General features: G+C 34.8%; 2 protein-coding genes and 1 long non-coding RNA gene across 3 annotated transcripts; 1 reads left to right on the top strand and 2 right to left on the bottom strand.

Moving 5' to 3' along the window:
* Positions 1-803: 803 nt before the first annotated feature.
* On the top strand, positions 804-10,592 carry LOC112800524 (suppressor of RPS4-RLD 1). Its single transcript, XM_025842850.3, has 24 exons — positions 804-1,115; positions 1,233-1,342; positions 1,685-2,337; positions 2,412-2,456; positions 2,582-2,683; positions 2,774-2,854; positions 3,530-3,596; positions 3,988-4,088; positions 4,209-4,316; positions 4,508-4,578; positions 4,699-4,755; positions 5,520-5,628; positions 5,717-5,797; positions 6,262-6,348; positions 6,621-6,827; positions 6,978-7,309; positions 7,748-7,834; positions 7,921-8,020; positions 8,824-8,915; positions 8,994-9,032; positions 9,131-9,221; positions 9,421-9,518; positions 9,604-9,912; positions 10,260-10,592. Exons 1-23 carry the CDS (start codon positions 988-990, stop codon positions 9,890-9,892), a joined length of 3,135 nt encoding a protein of 1,044 aa, XP_025698635.1. The 5' UTR covers positions 804-987; the 3' UTR covers positions 9,893-9,912; positions 10,260-10,592.
* On the bottom strand, positions 9,117-9,529 carry LOC140173309 (uncharacterized). Its single transcript, XR_011861886.1, has 2 exons — positions 9,391-9,529; positions 9,117-9,296 (listed from the first exon to the last, which is right to left on the bottom strand). It is a non-coding gene; the product is annotated as an uncharacterized lncRNA (long non-coding RNA).
* A 979-nt stretch (positions 10,593-11,571) lies between the features above and the next one.
* LOC112800526 (uncharacterized) lies at positions 11,572-14,754 on the bottom strand. The gene is made up of 2 exons (XM_025842851.3): positions 12,433-14,754; positions 11,572-12,052 (listed from the first exon to the last, which is right to left on the bottom strand). The coding sequence occupies exons 1-2, from the start codon at positions 14,243-14,245 to the stop codon at positions 11,943-11,945; spliced, it is 1,923 nt and encodes a 640-aa protein (XP_025698636.1). The 5' UTR covers positions 14,246-14,754; the 3' UTR covers positions 11,572-11,942.
* Between the last annotated feature and the right edge of the window lie 1,337 nt (positions 14,755-16,091).

The raw sequence follows: 16,091 nt of genomic DNA on the forward strand, positions 1-16,091 counted from the left end.
CTAAAGTTAATGTTCCTTTCCTCTTTCTTTGCTCCCACAATAGTTAATCCCTTCCTTCTTGTTTGCTTTGCATGTATTCCTACTTCCCAAGTACGCCAAGAAAAGAATCAGAATTCGAACTTCTACTGCAGTTCCTTATGTTTCATTTTCATAAATTTTGTTTTTTTAAACGGTATAACATACAAAATATGTCTTTTATTATTAAATATTAATAATAACTATTAAAATTTTCATTATGAATTAAATTTAATTTGCACGATGGTATAAAATTCAGTCATCAAAATTAAACTTTTATAATTTTTTTTTGGTAACAAACTCTTTTAAGTTTTTTTTTTTTTTTTTGGTCGGTGGATTGGACAACCTCCAATCCTAGGTACCCCAATGGATTGGACAACCCCCAATCCTAGATACACAACACACCCACACACTCCTCACATATTTATCACATATTTTTCTCAATTGCATCCTCTAGGGTTTGAACCCTAGACCTTGAGGTGGGGAGAGGGGAGAAATGCCACTAGAGCCAAGGCTCATTGGCAACTCTTATAAATTTTAAAAGTAGACTTTATCACCGAACTTTTCTTTTCAAAAGTGAAGGACAATAATGGTTCTTATCTATCTTGTATTTTTGGTACACAATTTTGTTGGGTCTATGATAAAAAACTTAACCCAAGGCCGAACCCAAAGGTCCATTGCATTGGGCCGATACTATATTCGAGACACGTGTATGTCAGATGTTGTGCCACTTCATCACTAATTCCAATTTCCAACAATAACCCCATGTTTCCATTCTAGTGCACCCTAGTTCGTTTGCCCCTCTCCTTCCTCCTAACTTCCAAATATGGTCGCATTCCCCGTTTTGCCCTCAAATCATCCTTTTGCTTTTTAGAACCCCGTTGAAAGCATTGAAGCAGGCCAACACACACAAAGCACAACTCAACACTCGAACTTGAAAAAAAAATTCCCCTCTGATCTCTGGCTTTAGCCATGGCTACTTCTGCTGCTACCTCTCAGCGAACCGAGCTAGCCAAGCACTGCAGCTCCAAGGACTGGTCCAAAGCCATTCGAATCCTCGATTCTCTTGTTTCTCAGAACGCTTCAATCCAAGACATATGGTAACCATATCATACTTTCCTCCATGATTTCCGTTTTCCTCATCGTGATTACTTCTCCTGAACGTTAATGTGAATCTCTATTATGATGCTTCTTTTTTTTCCTTTTTCTTTTTCCAGGAACAGAGCTTTCTGTTATAGCCAATTGGAGCTTCACAAGCATGTGATTAAGGATTGCGACCGAGCTCTTCAGCTTGACGATTCGCTTCTTCAAGCTTACATTTTCAAAGGTCTATTTATCCCCTTTATGCCTAATTGAATTCAATTGAACAATTTCTACTTCCTTTGAACTGTTCTTGTTTGTCTAGTCTGAGCTGTAGTTCCAGGGGAAAAAGGGACTTGATTTGAGTTCGCTTTACAATTGAGGTGGTTGATGAGAATATTGAATAATTAAAAATGGATAATAACCTTGTTCGGATTTGTCAGCAATTCAGCATGTTATGATGATGGATTTGTTCGTTCTTATATTTCTATTTCTGTAGATTACCATGTCTTTTTTAATTTTAAGTAAAGAGAAAGAAAGAGATGTCTTATCTTTGAAGTCAATGGTGTTACTTTATTCTGTCATGTAGGTCGAGCGCTTTCTGCATTGGGAAGGAAAGCAGATGCTTTATTAGTATGGGAGCAAGGATATGAACAAGCTCAGCATCATTCTTCTGATTTGAGGCAGTTGCTAGAAATTGAAGAGCTTTTGACGACAGCAAAACAAGGAAATGAAAATGTGTCGCACGAAGCCCATGGGTCGATCACGCTGCAATCAGAATCAGATTCTTTGAGTAATGGGAACTTGATTGAAAATAAAAATCAGGATAACTTGGGGGCTGAAGATGAATCATGCACCAACAATGGTGATAAATCTGTGATCTTGATGAAGACTGCTGATAAATTTGACTCAGAGAGTGAATTAAATGGTGATGATAGAGAGTCTAACAAATTTGATGGCCAAGTGAGCGGAAGCCCTGATGTAATTGATAAATTGAGTTATAACTCTGAATCATGTAATGACTCTAGTGATGCGTCAGAATCATGCGAAAAGGTGTTTACCAATATTGGTGAGTCTAGCGAGTCAGTTAATGTCGCTGAAATTCTTACAAAGTCGAGCAATAAGTTTGCTTTTACCCATGAAAAACATGAAGGGAGGAAAAATAAGAAGTTCTGTGTTGCTCGGGTTCCAAAGACAAAGTCTATAAGCGTAGATTTTCGGCTGTCACGCGGAATAGCAGAGGTTTGTTTAAGCAGTTGCTTTATGGCTTTTTTCATGTGTTTAAGAGCATATGTGATATTTTAATTGCTTTGCAGGTTAATGAAGGAAACTATGGTCATGCCATTTCTATTTTTGATCAGGTGCAATTTTGTCCTCCTCAGTGATACTTGTGGTTTTTAACTTTTATGCATTTGTTATTTTATCTTTCTTTTCGTTCTCTATTATCAAATGACAAACTGTAGCCTTGTCTCAATCATATACACAGATACTGAATGAGGACCCTGCATATCCCGAGGCTTTGATAGGGAGAGGAACTGCATATGCATTCAAGAGAGAACTTGATTCTGCCATAGCTGATTTTACAAAGGTAATGATAATGTGAATGGACACTGTCTGAAAGGTGATATTTTGGGTTATTTCTCTGTTTTTAAGCACTTTACATTTTTGTATATGTTAGGCTATACAGTTTAATCCATCAGCTGGTGAGGCATGGAAAAGGAGAGGTCAGGCGCGGGCAGCCTTGGGAGAGTTTGTTGAGGTAAGGCTTCTGTACCCAATCTCAGTATTTGTCTAATATTCAAAAGTGTAACCGCAGTCTCATTTCCAGTTGAAATTTATTATTATTATTATTATTATTATTATTATTATTATTATTATTGAGATATCCTCCTAAACCATCCTGATATTATCCTTATAATTTCGTAGTGAGGAAGATATTGAGTTCTTCTAACCTTTTCAAGATATTAAATGTATTTAACATTTACCTTGTTTAGAAATTAGGAAGATAATTAGGATGATATTTAGAAGGGTTTATCACTACTCAATAAAATTGTTCGGTATTTTAGTTGAGGCCAGATTCATGTGAAGTGGGCCATTAGTCATATTATATATGAAATAGTCTAATTCTTTTAGGGGGGAAAAGAAAGAAAATAGAAAAAAAAAAGGGTCTTGGTTTTTGTTATGCGTGAATTTTCTTCTTTTAATAGAATATGTGGGTTTTTATTGGTTAGGCATTGCCACTAAAAGATATAGGCTTTAGTTGAATGCCTAAACAGTAAAGAGTTTATTGTCTTGGTTCGAAACCAACCTAATGTTGTCATTAAGAGTCCTGTGGTCTCCTTTATCATTATGGATTCATGATATTAGAGTATCTAACTTTATAATTTTATTGCATAGATTACAGTTAATAATTTTGCACTGTTTTGAATGTCAGGCCATTGAAGATTTAACTAAGGCATTAGAGTTTGAATCCAACTCAGCAGATATTTTACACGAGAGAGGTATCTTTTCTGACGCTAGAGTCTTTTCATTTTATTATTAGGTAACTAATTGATCATTAAACATGAAATAATAAATAATGCTTCCTAATGTAGTTGCATATGTATCTCGTTGTACCAGCCACAGTTCTAGACAGACGATTTTAGTTATATGTGAAATAAGTCTGTAGTCTATATCTTGTGTTTTGTTTAAGAACTCATTGTTGATACACTTTTAGGGAGTTTGCTTTCAAATAAATGTGGCTAAACTGTTGAACTTTCTCTTTCTTTCTTTGTTATCGTTGGGCTGCTGCAAGAGAGAGAGAGAGAGAGAGAGAGAAAGAGAAAGGGGGGGGGGGTTATAGAGTACCTATTTAGATATTATAATGTATGTTTTTTCATCAAATTAATGCAGGAATTGTCAATTTCAAGTTTAAAGAGTTTAATGCTGCAGTTGAAGACCTTTCAGCATGTGTGCAGCTTGATTGCGATAATAAGTCTGCCTACACATATTTGGTGGGTCCCATGTCTTCAATTATGATGTTCATTAATTATGAACTTTTGATATTGGTTTCTGGTCTTTAGCCTAGGAATGTGGCTTCATGCTTTTGCTAAACTTTACATAAACTTTCACAGGGTTTAGCGTTATCTTCAATTGGCGAATATAAGAAAGCCGAGGAAGCACATCTAAAAGCACTTCAACTTGACAGACATTTCCTTGAAGCATGGGCACACCTGACTCAGGTATCTCAGCGTTTCTGCACTGATAGTTTGTTGGCACATTACAGGTTTTTCAGTATTAGATTTATCAGTATTTGATTATAGCTATTAAGTATGGAACACCTTTTCTGGTATTTTCTTTTCACTTTTATGCTTAAAGCTACTTTGCTAGATGATACTGGCAGCTAGTTATCCTGACCTTCGCTTTTTGGCAGTTCTACCAAGAATTATCAAAGCCAGCTAAAGCTCAGGAATGTCTAAGTCAGGTGGTCCAAATTGATGGGAGGTAATTGTTGTGAATTAAAGTAGTACTTGGTATCATTGTTTTATTTGATCAGTCACACCTGATATTGTTGCTACCTGTTGGCTTTTTATTTGAGACTGATTGCTCAAGTTTTCGAATTAGGTTTGCTAGAGCTTATCATCTGCGTGGCCTTCTATTCCATGCAATGGGAGAGCATAGGTATTTATGCAACCTTACCTGCTGTTTAATTGGAATTGATTCTTTATAGACTTGATTGTTTTTGCTGCATGCATTCTAGAGTCTTACTGATTGAGGCTATGAATACTAGTAGAGTTCTTGTAAGGGCACTAGTTTAAGCATGATTTTTTTTTCTTTTTTTTTACTGGAAAGCTAAACTTTTGATCTTTTCTATGCGTCAAATGCATTGAGAATGCTGAAAGTTAACCCTAATAGTACTAAAAGTTTAAGTTGTAGTGTGCAGTATAGAAGCAAATTTTCTGGTAGAAGTGGGAGCATCATCAAACTTTCTAGGGTGGGAGAAATTAAGAATAGTGTTTTTTAGAGGCCATGGAGTGCTCATGGGGCAACAACCTTGATTACTTGCCGTTTTCATGTAAACTATGTTGATTGAAACAGCATCACATGGGATTATCGTTGCATAGTTGATAAGTTTTGGTTGGTATTACAGAACCAAAACTTCCAAACATAGATTAATATGCCTGGAGTCTCAGCATATAGTTGCACAATAGCTATTATTCATTTGACTTCTAAGATTGTAGAGATAATTGTCTATGGATTATGTATGGAAACTGGTGAAATTGTAATTATTTTTTTATGGCTTTTACTTTTTAGTAGCACTTACAAATACATGCAAATTGCGAGATATTTCACGCCAAGAGTTGGTGTTAAAATATTTTGATTTGGAACTTTATGTTCTACAAGTTGATTTTGTTTCTTACTTACATTGGATTTTACTGTGACAGGAAAGCTATCAAGGATTTGACAATGGGGCTGACCATTGATGGTGCCAACATTGAGTGTTTGTATTTACGAGCTTCATGCTACCATGCTGTTGGACAGTACAAAGAGGCGGTATGATTTCAATTCAACTATGATCTATTTGAGAAGAATGCATGTTCAAAGTCATCGGGCTACAGAAATATTTTTTTAATGGTCACAGATCAAGGATTATGATGCTGCACTGGATTTGGAATTGGACTCGATGGATAAGTTTGTGCTCCAATGCCTAGCCTTTTATCAGGTTTGTTACATTGTGAAATAGTATATTTCTAAAATATCTGCTTTTCATTTCCTATTTTAAAAATACATTCCTTTATTGATTAATCTACTATGTTGGGAGCAGTAGTAAATTTCCAGAGTCAATGTTAGGTTAGAGTAGAGAGATTATAGCTTTCCAATATGCAGACTTAGGGCATGCCAAGGTGAACATGCAAATCTGTTGGCATTTTCTAATACTCTTCTGCTTTAGTTCTTCATCTTGCCTAGTTATCATTATTAATTGACAGGCACTTACAGGACCTGCATTCCGTTGGTTAAGCTATATATGTTTACTACTTTTGTACATTCTCTTATTGCATTATGACATTCTACAGACGGCCATCGGTGGTGTTGTGACAGTTAACATGATACTTTGAAGTTTTATGCACTATGATCCTAGTTCCTTGATGTGCTTTCATTACTCTATTTTTTTTTTTGCTTTTTCAGAAAGAGATTGCTCTTTACACAGCCTCAAAGTTTAGCAGTGAGTTTTGCTGGTTTGATATTGATGGGGATATTGATCCACTTTTTAAGGTAAAAGTTATGGATGTTATTCCACCTTTCTTTTTATTTTTTTCTTCTTTAACCAGCCAAATGTATTATGTTTACCTGTGTGAACTGAACAATTTGGAATTATGGGATTGTACCAACCTGAATGTTTGAAATAAATAATATTGCTTGTTTGTATTATAACCTAAAAGTTCTCTTTAGGGTTCAGAAGCATAGAATTTTTTTGTTACAGGTGTGCTTTGTAAAGTTTGGGTTCACATTGATGTACTATTTATTAATGTCTGAATTATATTCAGGAATACTGGTGCAAGAGATTGCATCCGAAGAATGTATGTGAAAAGGTTTACAGGCAACCTCCTTTGCGCGAGTCTTTACGAAAGGGAAAGCTTAAAAAACAAGAATTAGCTCTTACAAAACAGAAGATTACCCTTATACAGGCTGCAGATTCCATTGGCAAGAAAATCCAATATGATTGTCCTGGTTTCCTACCTAATAGACGTCAGGTAAATGGTTGTAGCTTACACACTTAGACATTTACATATATTGTCATTATTTTTCCTGTTTGTGGTATTCCAATCAACAAATTGTTAATCTTGTATTGCTGTTGATATTTTCATCTTTCATCATGATATTAATATTTTCTTATTTATCAGCATCGAATGGCAGGATTTGCTGCTATTGAAATTGCACAAAAGGTTTCCAAGGCTTGGCGTTCACTGAAAGCAGAATTGAAGGGCTCTAATAAAAGCAACTCAAGGTATGGCAAAAGGGCCAGGAGAAGGGAAAGACTTAACATGCCAAGTCAGAATAGAGGAGGTGCAGGCTGTAGCACAAGTACTGCCGTGGAAACATCCTCTTCTTATGGCATTGTAGATGATAGATCATCCAGCCGTTCCATATCATGGCAAGAGGTTTACACATTAGCTGTTAGATGGAGACAGATCTCTGAGCCTTGTGACCCAGTTGTGTGGGTGAACAAGCTAAGGTATTGCATCCTTGTGCCAAGTATTCTAGCAGACTATATTATCTCTCGCTGCTTAATCCTAGATGAGTATTTTTCTCGTAATCTTACATTTTTCGTTATCTTTGAACTATTCGTAGATTCTCATTTATCTGCACGGCCTCTGATCTGTGCTATAAATTGAAAATCTGATTTTTCTAGCTGCATGACACAGCTACCATGTGGCTGCCAAATGGGCTACCTGCCTACCTACCTGTCTGTTTAAGCCCTCCCTTAATAGGCCACAGGTTAAATAGTTAGGCCAAAATGATCCACCATTTAGATGGGCTGTAAAATTAGCAGCCCAAATCACCTGATTATAGGTTCTTCAATGATTAATCATAAAATAATAAAATATCAAGGCCCTGTAGTTTAACCAAATTCAGATTTTGTTGAATTTGAGTATGTTTCTTTGTACTGCAGTGAAGAGTTCAATTCTGGATTTGGTTCTCACACACCTATGATTCTGGGACAAGCAAAAGTTGTTCGATACTTTCCTAACTATGAAAGGCAAGCACCTCCGGGGACCCTCTTTTCTCTTCTCCTTATATCAACAAACTGGCTTGGGAAATACTCATTCTTAATGAATGCCACAGGACCTTAGATATTTCAAAGACTGTCATCAAAGAGAGAACATATGTCTACAGCAAAACAGACCAGATCATTCATCTCTTGAAAGATGGGAAATTAGAAGAAGTGAGTTGCTTATTGTTGATTTTCATGCGTTTTGCCCTTTTTTTCTTGCCATATATATATATTAACTCTGCCATGATTTGTAACTTCAAGTGGTCAGCTTTAGAAAACTTTTGCTTGGCTCACAGTACTATATGCCTCTTTGATTACTGTTGGGTGATACACGAAATTTTCAGTTCTGAATATAAATTTAGCATTACTTAAAAAGGGTTAAACTGTTTTGATGATAGGTAGCATTTCTTGAATCTTACACATCAATTTAGATAAACTATTGTCAGTGACAAACTGTCCTGAATAATTAAGTTGTTAACATGAATAGTTTTGTATCTCTTGAATTCCTCCTTAGCTCTTACACATGAGCCCTTTGGGCCTGAAGAATTAAGTATGGAGAATGCACAAATCTATTCTTACCATATGTTGTTGAAATCTAGGTTTTTATTTTTGAAGAATGAGAGAGGCAAAGATTTAGCTTCTGAACAATTTACTCGTCTAGATCTGTCACCATCCCAGAAAGCAATCATCCCAAAAGTTGAAGCTACTACTAGAAAGCACATGAATAGTTTACTTTGCTTAATTCACACATAGAAATAGCACTTCCCTTCCAAATATAATTGGATATAACTACTAAACCTTTTTAAATAATTATTATGATGAACTAATATAAATGCATCAGTACTCGCCTTCTCTTGCTTGTCATTGTTGACAACTATTAACAATGATGTCTGCTTGATGTTACATGGCATTTTCTTTTTAATAGTATTTCTGTAATCTTTTTTTTTTTTATGGAAACTTTTGTTTATGTGCAGGTCATTCATGCAAAATCTTGCTCTGATCTTTATAATATTGTCGGTGAGGATTTCTGGTCAGCTACTTGGTGCAACAGTACTGCATTTGAAGGGTAAGTTGTATACTGCATAAATCTGAGGATAATAAAATGTTTTCACGCACTTATTTCTGGATGTTGATGTGCTTTCAGGAAACAACTCGAAGGGACAAGGATAACTCTTCTAAAAATGTAAGCTAGATACAAGTTTTGAGAAAATGATAGTCTTCTTTGTTGCTTTAGTTTTTCCAGACATCATATTGTCGGAATTGATGGTTTTTCTTTTTCAGGGGAGAACATGGTTTTGACTTTTCAATTAGAACACCTTGTACACCAGCAAGATGGGAAGATTATGATGCAGAAATGGCAATGGCATGGGAAGTATGTGACACCAAAACCTTCTGTTGGATTGTTTACCTGATAGATGTTCCTATAGATCTTTACCAAGGATGTCACCTGCATTTATCATTGAATTGTGATTGATGATTATACGAAGGCATCTTTTTACTTTTATTTATCATTCAAGTTACTCATTGGATTGTGAATTTACCTTGTCGCATGTTGGGATGTTGTGTATCAGACCCTCTGTAAAGCTTACTGTGGTGAAAACTATGGGTCTACTGATTTCGACGCACTTGAAAACGTGAGAGATGCAATCTTAAGGATGACATATTACTGGTACAGCATTATCAAAATGTGTAGATTGTCTTTGTTTCTTACTTAGGTCATATCCATATATCCACCTATCTGCATTCCTTTTCAGGTATAACTTTATGCCACTCTCCAGAGGATCTGCTGCAGTTGGACTAGTGGTTATGCTGGGTTTGTTACTTGCAGCCAATATGGAGTTTACGGGAAGCCTTCCACAGGGTTTACAGGTCGATTGGGAAGCTATTTTGAATTTAGATCCAGACTCCTTCGTGGACTCTGTCAAAAGTTGGCTGTACCCATCCTTGAAGGTGAATACCTCATGGAAAGACTATCCTGATGTTGCATCCACTTTTTCAACAACAGGATCTGTTGTTGCTGCCTTGAGCTCTTCTGATGATTGAACTTCTTGAGATATTACCTGGTGAGTCAACTGCATATTAAGATATACTCCATTTCTGTTTACTTTTTGGTGAAATTGTATTTCCCTTTCTGTTTATCACTTCTAGTGAAAGAATAGTGGTTTATATTAGATAAGGATTCTCTCTTGTTTAAAATGAGTGTTCATATCTCTAACCCAAAAAAAAAAGAAAAAAAGAAAAAAAGAAAAGCAAAGCAAATCAATGGTGAAATGTGAATGCTACAAGATCATGTTTATTTCGAATGAGAGGATTCAAATCTGTTTATATTTAAATACCCAATCCAAATGTGAATGGTTCAATTTTATATGTTTGCAAAAGCTAATTCAATATACTGATCTGAATGTTGTAGGTCTATCTTAAGGTTGCGGATAATTATATTGCTGCTGGTCTCGTCATAAGCTGTTGCTGCTGAGAAGTATTAGATCATTGACCTTCTTGAGCCTTAAATCTGTACGCAGGCTTGTTATTGTAATAATGTGTTTCCGATTGTACAGAAATGTAACATAACTACATAAGGAAGTAGATGACTAAATTACTATTTATCTTTGTTACTTCAATAATATCTACTTTCTCGCCATCCCGGCTTTTGAAAGAGAAGAGAGACGAAACGGTGGGTGCTGTATTTATACTTGTATTTTATTTGTTGTAAAAATTGTTTGTAGTGAAATTATTTTTCCCCATATTTGAAACGTTGTTGTATTAGTAGGCTCAACCTTACTTGTCTTACCTCTTGGTAATTTTTTTATTGGTCTTATAACACCGTGAACGATTGGGATGTTTAACCTAACCATTATTTAAATCTTCCAGATCCTGACCAAAAAAAAAAAAAAAAGCTTCCAGGTAGAATTAGGTGCATCAATCCAACCTTGATGCTTTTTTGAAAAATTATGTATTACGATTTCCGAGAGAAGCATGGTATACCACAATAAATATTTTGTAGGAAAATGCCTTGCTCTAGAAGATCTCCAATCTCTTTTTCTTTCTGTTTTCTTACTCATTTAGGAGACTGCCGTGTTCTTCTGGGATATTTGAGATATGAAAAATCTAAGGGATCGGCACTTTTGATCAAAATCTAGCTAGTATTTAGCCAGTAGTGTGGGAATGGAAAAATGGCGAATGAAAAGTGGGATTTTGCAGTTGGGAGAAGTGTGTGTTGGAGGGAGGGGGTTAAGAAAATGTGAGTAGGAGTGTATGCAACTATGCATTCGGGGTTTTTTTTGAGGCTGATGTACAAAAATATCAATGCTGGCTCGTTGATGGCCCAAAATTATAAAATGTAAAAAGAAAGAAGGGTGTATGCAAACAAGGATGTATATCGTACATTTTTTTATAAAAATGTTATTTGTACATTAAAATCGGTTACTAAAATTAATTACTAATGTATTTGTGTATAAATATATATGTAGTTTAATTTATTTTTAATGTATATTTGTATTTCAATATATATTTTATATTGATAACTGATTTTAGTGTACATGTAGTATTATTTTTTTAATACCAAAATAAATATCGTACACTTTTTATTTTTACTTTATCATTGTGATTAAGGATTAATACTATTGATCAAAAAATTATTAATGGTATTAGTCTTTTCGTAAATTAGATGTCACATGTCATTTAATTTCGTAATATTAATTTAAACGGAACTAAGTACTTAACTAGCCCAAGTTATTTCACATAAATTTTCATAACGGGAATAACTTACATTTTTAGCATTTAAAGTAAAAAATTGTTTAACAAGAATAAAAAAAATTCCTCCGAAAGTTCTTTTCATATATTAAATGTAACAACAAAAAAAAGTCACCAGAAAAAAATGTAACAAAAAAAAATCCCCCAAAAAAATGTAACAAAAAAATTTATTTAGCATGCTTAGCAATTTAATGCTTGGCATTGTCAGCTAACCCTGAAGTTCATTTAATGCTTTACTTGCCAAATATAAATAAACCTTAGTCTTGTATGGTGCTCCTCTGATATGCTTCACTTTTCTGTAGTCTCGCCCTCTTGGATTATGTGCTGGCTTCTTAACACATTTTCATTTTTCACCCACTACTTTTCTCCTCGGATTCGCCCTTCTCAACTCTCTTCTGTTTAGCCGCACTCGTCTCCCAATCAAAGGTTCTCCTCCATTATTGTTAGACGTAACTTGAAATTAAATTAAAGCACACGTTAAGAACTTATGTTCGAGGATATTCCATGCATTTAATTTACCAAACCACATATACATACATACAAATTAAAGTTACTAATTAAATGGTCACTTGTATATATAAAGATAAAAATTTAGGTGCAGTTAATTTCATGTAAAATTGATAGCTGGAATCTTAAATAATTTTAATAATTTGACTAAATTTTTAATATTTTCAATTATCAATTTCATGTTAAATTGAGCCACCTGAGGTTTCACCGTATATAAACCATAATCCATGCCTATAAAAATTTGCAATTCACACTTGCATGAAATAATAATTTACAGTAAACTTAAATTTCTAGAAAATCAAGCATTCTAGAAGACAGAAACTCACCTTTAATTTTTCTCCACGTAGTAGTCTTCTTCTTCATCAAGTTGGTAGCATCGCATTTATCTCTGCGCCGCCTTGACTTTTCCGAAGAAGCAAAGAGCCACGTGGCGTTCATCTGCTTGTTAACCATACGAGCCACATAGTACGGAATCTTGAACTTGAAACCCTTTCTCTTCCGATCAGTCGCACCAAAACGGTTACTAATGAACGCCAAGCAATCCATCAAGCTCTCTTTGGAGAGCCCTTTCATGTCATAAGCCTGTGCTCTTCTCCACAAGCTCTTCCCATGAAGACACGTGGCAGTTCCATAACCATTATTCGATAAGCACAGAGCTCGACTTGCATCGCTCACTGCAGATTCTGCATCTCCAACAACCAAATGACACTGTGCTCTATTGCTATGAAGCACCACTCTCTCTCTCTTTCTCTTCAATGGACACAAATCCAAAGCCTTTGAATACTTCATCGCAGCCATTTCCATGTTCCCTAACCAAAACTCATTGTTTCCTTCTTGTTTCAAAGCACAAGCCATGGCTTCTTTTTCTCTGATCTCTTGCTCAGTCATTGGACTCTCTCTCTTCACTCTATCCACCTTCAAATCCCATAACTCTTCCAAAGTTATCTTGGTCCTTTCGCTCTTCAAATTCAACGACCTGAAAAACTTGATCTTGTGGTAATCCTGTAATAGGGTCTGTGTGATTGTTTGTCCTAAGCTTTTGAGCTCAACCAAATCAACAAGAACCGGAACTACAATATCCATGACCTTATATCTTGTGAATGGATCCTTAAGAAGTTGCAAAAGGCTTTCAATGGCCAACTTTTGTCTATCATCCGAGGATCTTGAAACGTTACAAAGATTCACTATCACTTCTTTCAAATCCGCTATGCTTTCTCTACCTATTTTGGTATGACAAAGAGTTCTTACAAGTCCTAATCCCGCAGGTGAAGTTGGATTCGCTAAACCACCCCACATCCCACACAATTCCTTCAAGAACTGCTGCTTCTTGCAGATCAATCCCACAGATCTTTCTCTCCATGCAAAGCAATCAAGAAGATAGAGAGACCAGCACTGAAGCTGGTTGGCCCATTCTTCCGCCTTTCTATTCTCTAGTTCCAACCCTCTCTGCCCTCTCGTCAGCAAGTTCCTTTGGTACTCTAATCTCTCTGATTCCTTCAAAGAAACAAACTTCTCATAAACAGTGTCGAGGCACGTAGAAGCTATGTCAATGGCTGCTTCTATGATTTCAGCTTCGTGTTCCGCTACGGCTTCAAAAGTTGCTTCATGGCTTGCCAGGTGGCCAAGTGCACGAAGTGCAACTCTCTGCTCAACCCAACTTATTTTCCCAATAAATAGTTCGATTAGTGGCTTAACCACGTTGGATTTAACTGCTTTATCCGCAAGCTTAACTTCATTCATGGCGTAGGAACCAATGATATGTGCTGCATAGTAAGGGATATACATATTCTGGTCCCTAAGAAGCCAATCTTTGTAGCTGACACTTTTTTGAATCAATTTAGCCATGCATCTGAATATGCCAAGGGAAGGAAACTCTGGGTCGTTTGGTTTAGTGATAGCAATTTTCCAGAGCCCATTTAAAGCTAGGATGTGTTCTTGGTCGTCTAAGTGAGGCATTTGTTTGAAGTAGCGAGAGATTTTGGCTCTTCTGAGAGTAGGAACTGTTTCAGACACGATGCAGAAGAAACAAGAACAGGAACAGTAGTTGTCGTTGGTGCATGTTGGTGTAGCAGGTATCAAGTTATGTTTTGTCTTCTTTGTGGTTGAATAATTTTGTGGGAGTTGGTATTCCATATCCATGGTGAGAAATTTGATGGGGTCTTTAATTTTTTTGTATGTGTTGTAATATTTGGATTGAATATATATTGGTTAGAGTTAGTAGCAGTAGTTGTGGCGCACCTAGTTGCTCGTGACAAGATAATAATTAAGTTAAGTTGTGTGTATCACATGTAATATGGTACAGAAAATGCAATGAGTATGATAAGTGACTTTGTTTTCAATACATGGGATTATGGGAAGAATCATTGCTTCAAAGTACAAACAACGGAGGGGAATTGTTGAAGAACATTCAACGGCATTACTTTAAGGCAGCTAGGATCGAATAATGATATTTTATACTACTTATAGTTATTATGCACTACTTAAAGTATAAAGCTAAAGTTTATATTTCTATTTGATCTGTGCATAATAATGGACTAACACCAGAACAATCTCTGTCATTATAAATCGATTACAAAATGTACAATTTTTTTTTAAATAAATTTAAGTTATAAATCGATTAAAAAAGAATAAAACATAACTATAAAGAGAATAGAGAAACTTAGGCTTTTTTTAAGTTCAATAAACAAATATTATTGTTTGGAATTTAAATTGACTTGAGTATTGAAGTATATTTTGCAGTCACAGAAACATTAAAACTTAGAAGTGATGACTTTTACAATTTTTCTTGCATCTCTTGTTTGGTGTCTTTGGATATATGTGTTCACTTAAGAAAATTACTATTGCATTAAACATCTCACCCAAAATATATAGAAATGCTAATAAGTTGCTATGTATATAAGTTCAAATTTGACATTTGTTGGACAAAATAAAGCATGTCATATCAGCTAAATCTTCTTCGTTCATCAACTGTTGACCAAAAATGCCGGATGGACCACGAATCTACTATACTTAAAGAAACATAGACATTATCAATCACCTTGAAACGGATCGCCACAAAAGCTGTGTAAGAAAATTAAGAACACTCATTTAAAAAGTAAAAGAAGGAATAGATGAGAGACATATATACAAGCGCTATTGATGACTAAGATCTCTTGGGAATTAAGCATAAGCGCAGTGGGTGAGTTTTTAAATTTTTTTTTTAAATAAAAAAATTATGTTTAGATATTTTATGTAAGAATGGTAATAAATAGAGAAGGGATAGGAATTAGATTCAACCCTAATTCTACCTGCATATTGAGATTTTTATATAAATTTAACCCTATTTTATTTGCAAATTGAGAATATTCCAACTCTAACTCTACCTATTCTTAACCCGTGAGTACTCGATTCTACTCGTCAGTTGCTAAAAAAGATGTAATATTATTATATAATTTAAGGATAATTTAAAATAAAACTGATTTTTATGTAAAAAAAATCGTATTAAATTATCAATTAATGATCTTTTCTAAATAACCAAGAATTTTTTATATTTAATGAGAGATCCTTGATTTACCATCCATTTAAAAGTTAAAACATATTTTTATATAAATATATACATATATAAGATGTGAGTTGGTCGGATAGTACTTGCACCCTATTCTATCCGCTCTGGATTGGATTAGCAACCTACGAGTACGATACATATTATCATTTTTAATCTCATATAAAAATATATTTTTATCTATTAATTATATTTAGGTACAATAATATAAATATATGAAAAATATCAGAGGTAAATGGTATTTTTTTAAAAAAATATATTTTTATTTTTACTATTAAAAAATTATCAAATACATTTAAAAAAATCTTTTTTCAATTACCTTAATAGAAAGTAGAAACCCAAACATGCACTCAATCAATGCCACTGCATATATATTCAAACTATCCCCTGCCTGCTGAAAGTATGATGAAATCATCCAGTTTCCAACTTAAAAAGTGATCAAAT

This window comes from Arachis hypogaea, chromosome 5 (genome assembly GCF_003086295.3).
Source record: "Arachis hypogaea cultivar Tifrunner chromosome 5, arahy.Tifrunner.gnm2.J5K5, whole genome shotgun sequence".
Taxonomy (NCBI): Eukaryota; Viridiplantae; Streptophyta; class Magnoliopsida; order Fabales; family Fabaceae; genus Arachis; species Arachis hypogaea.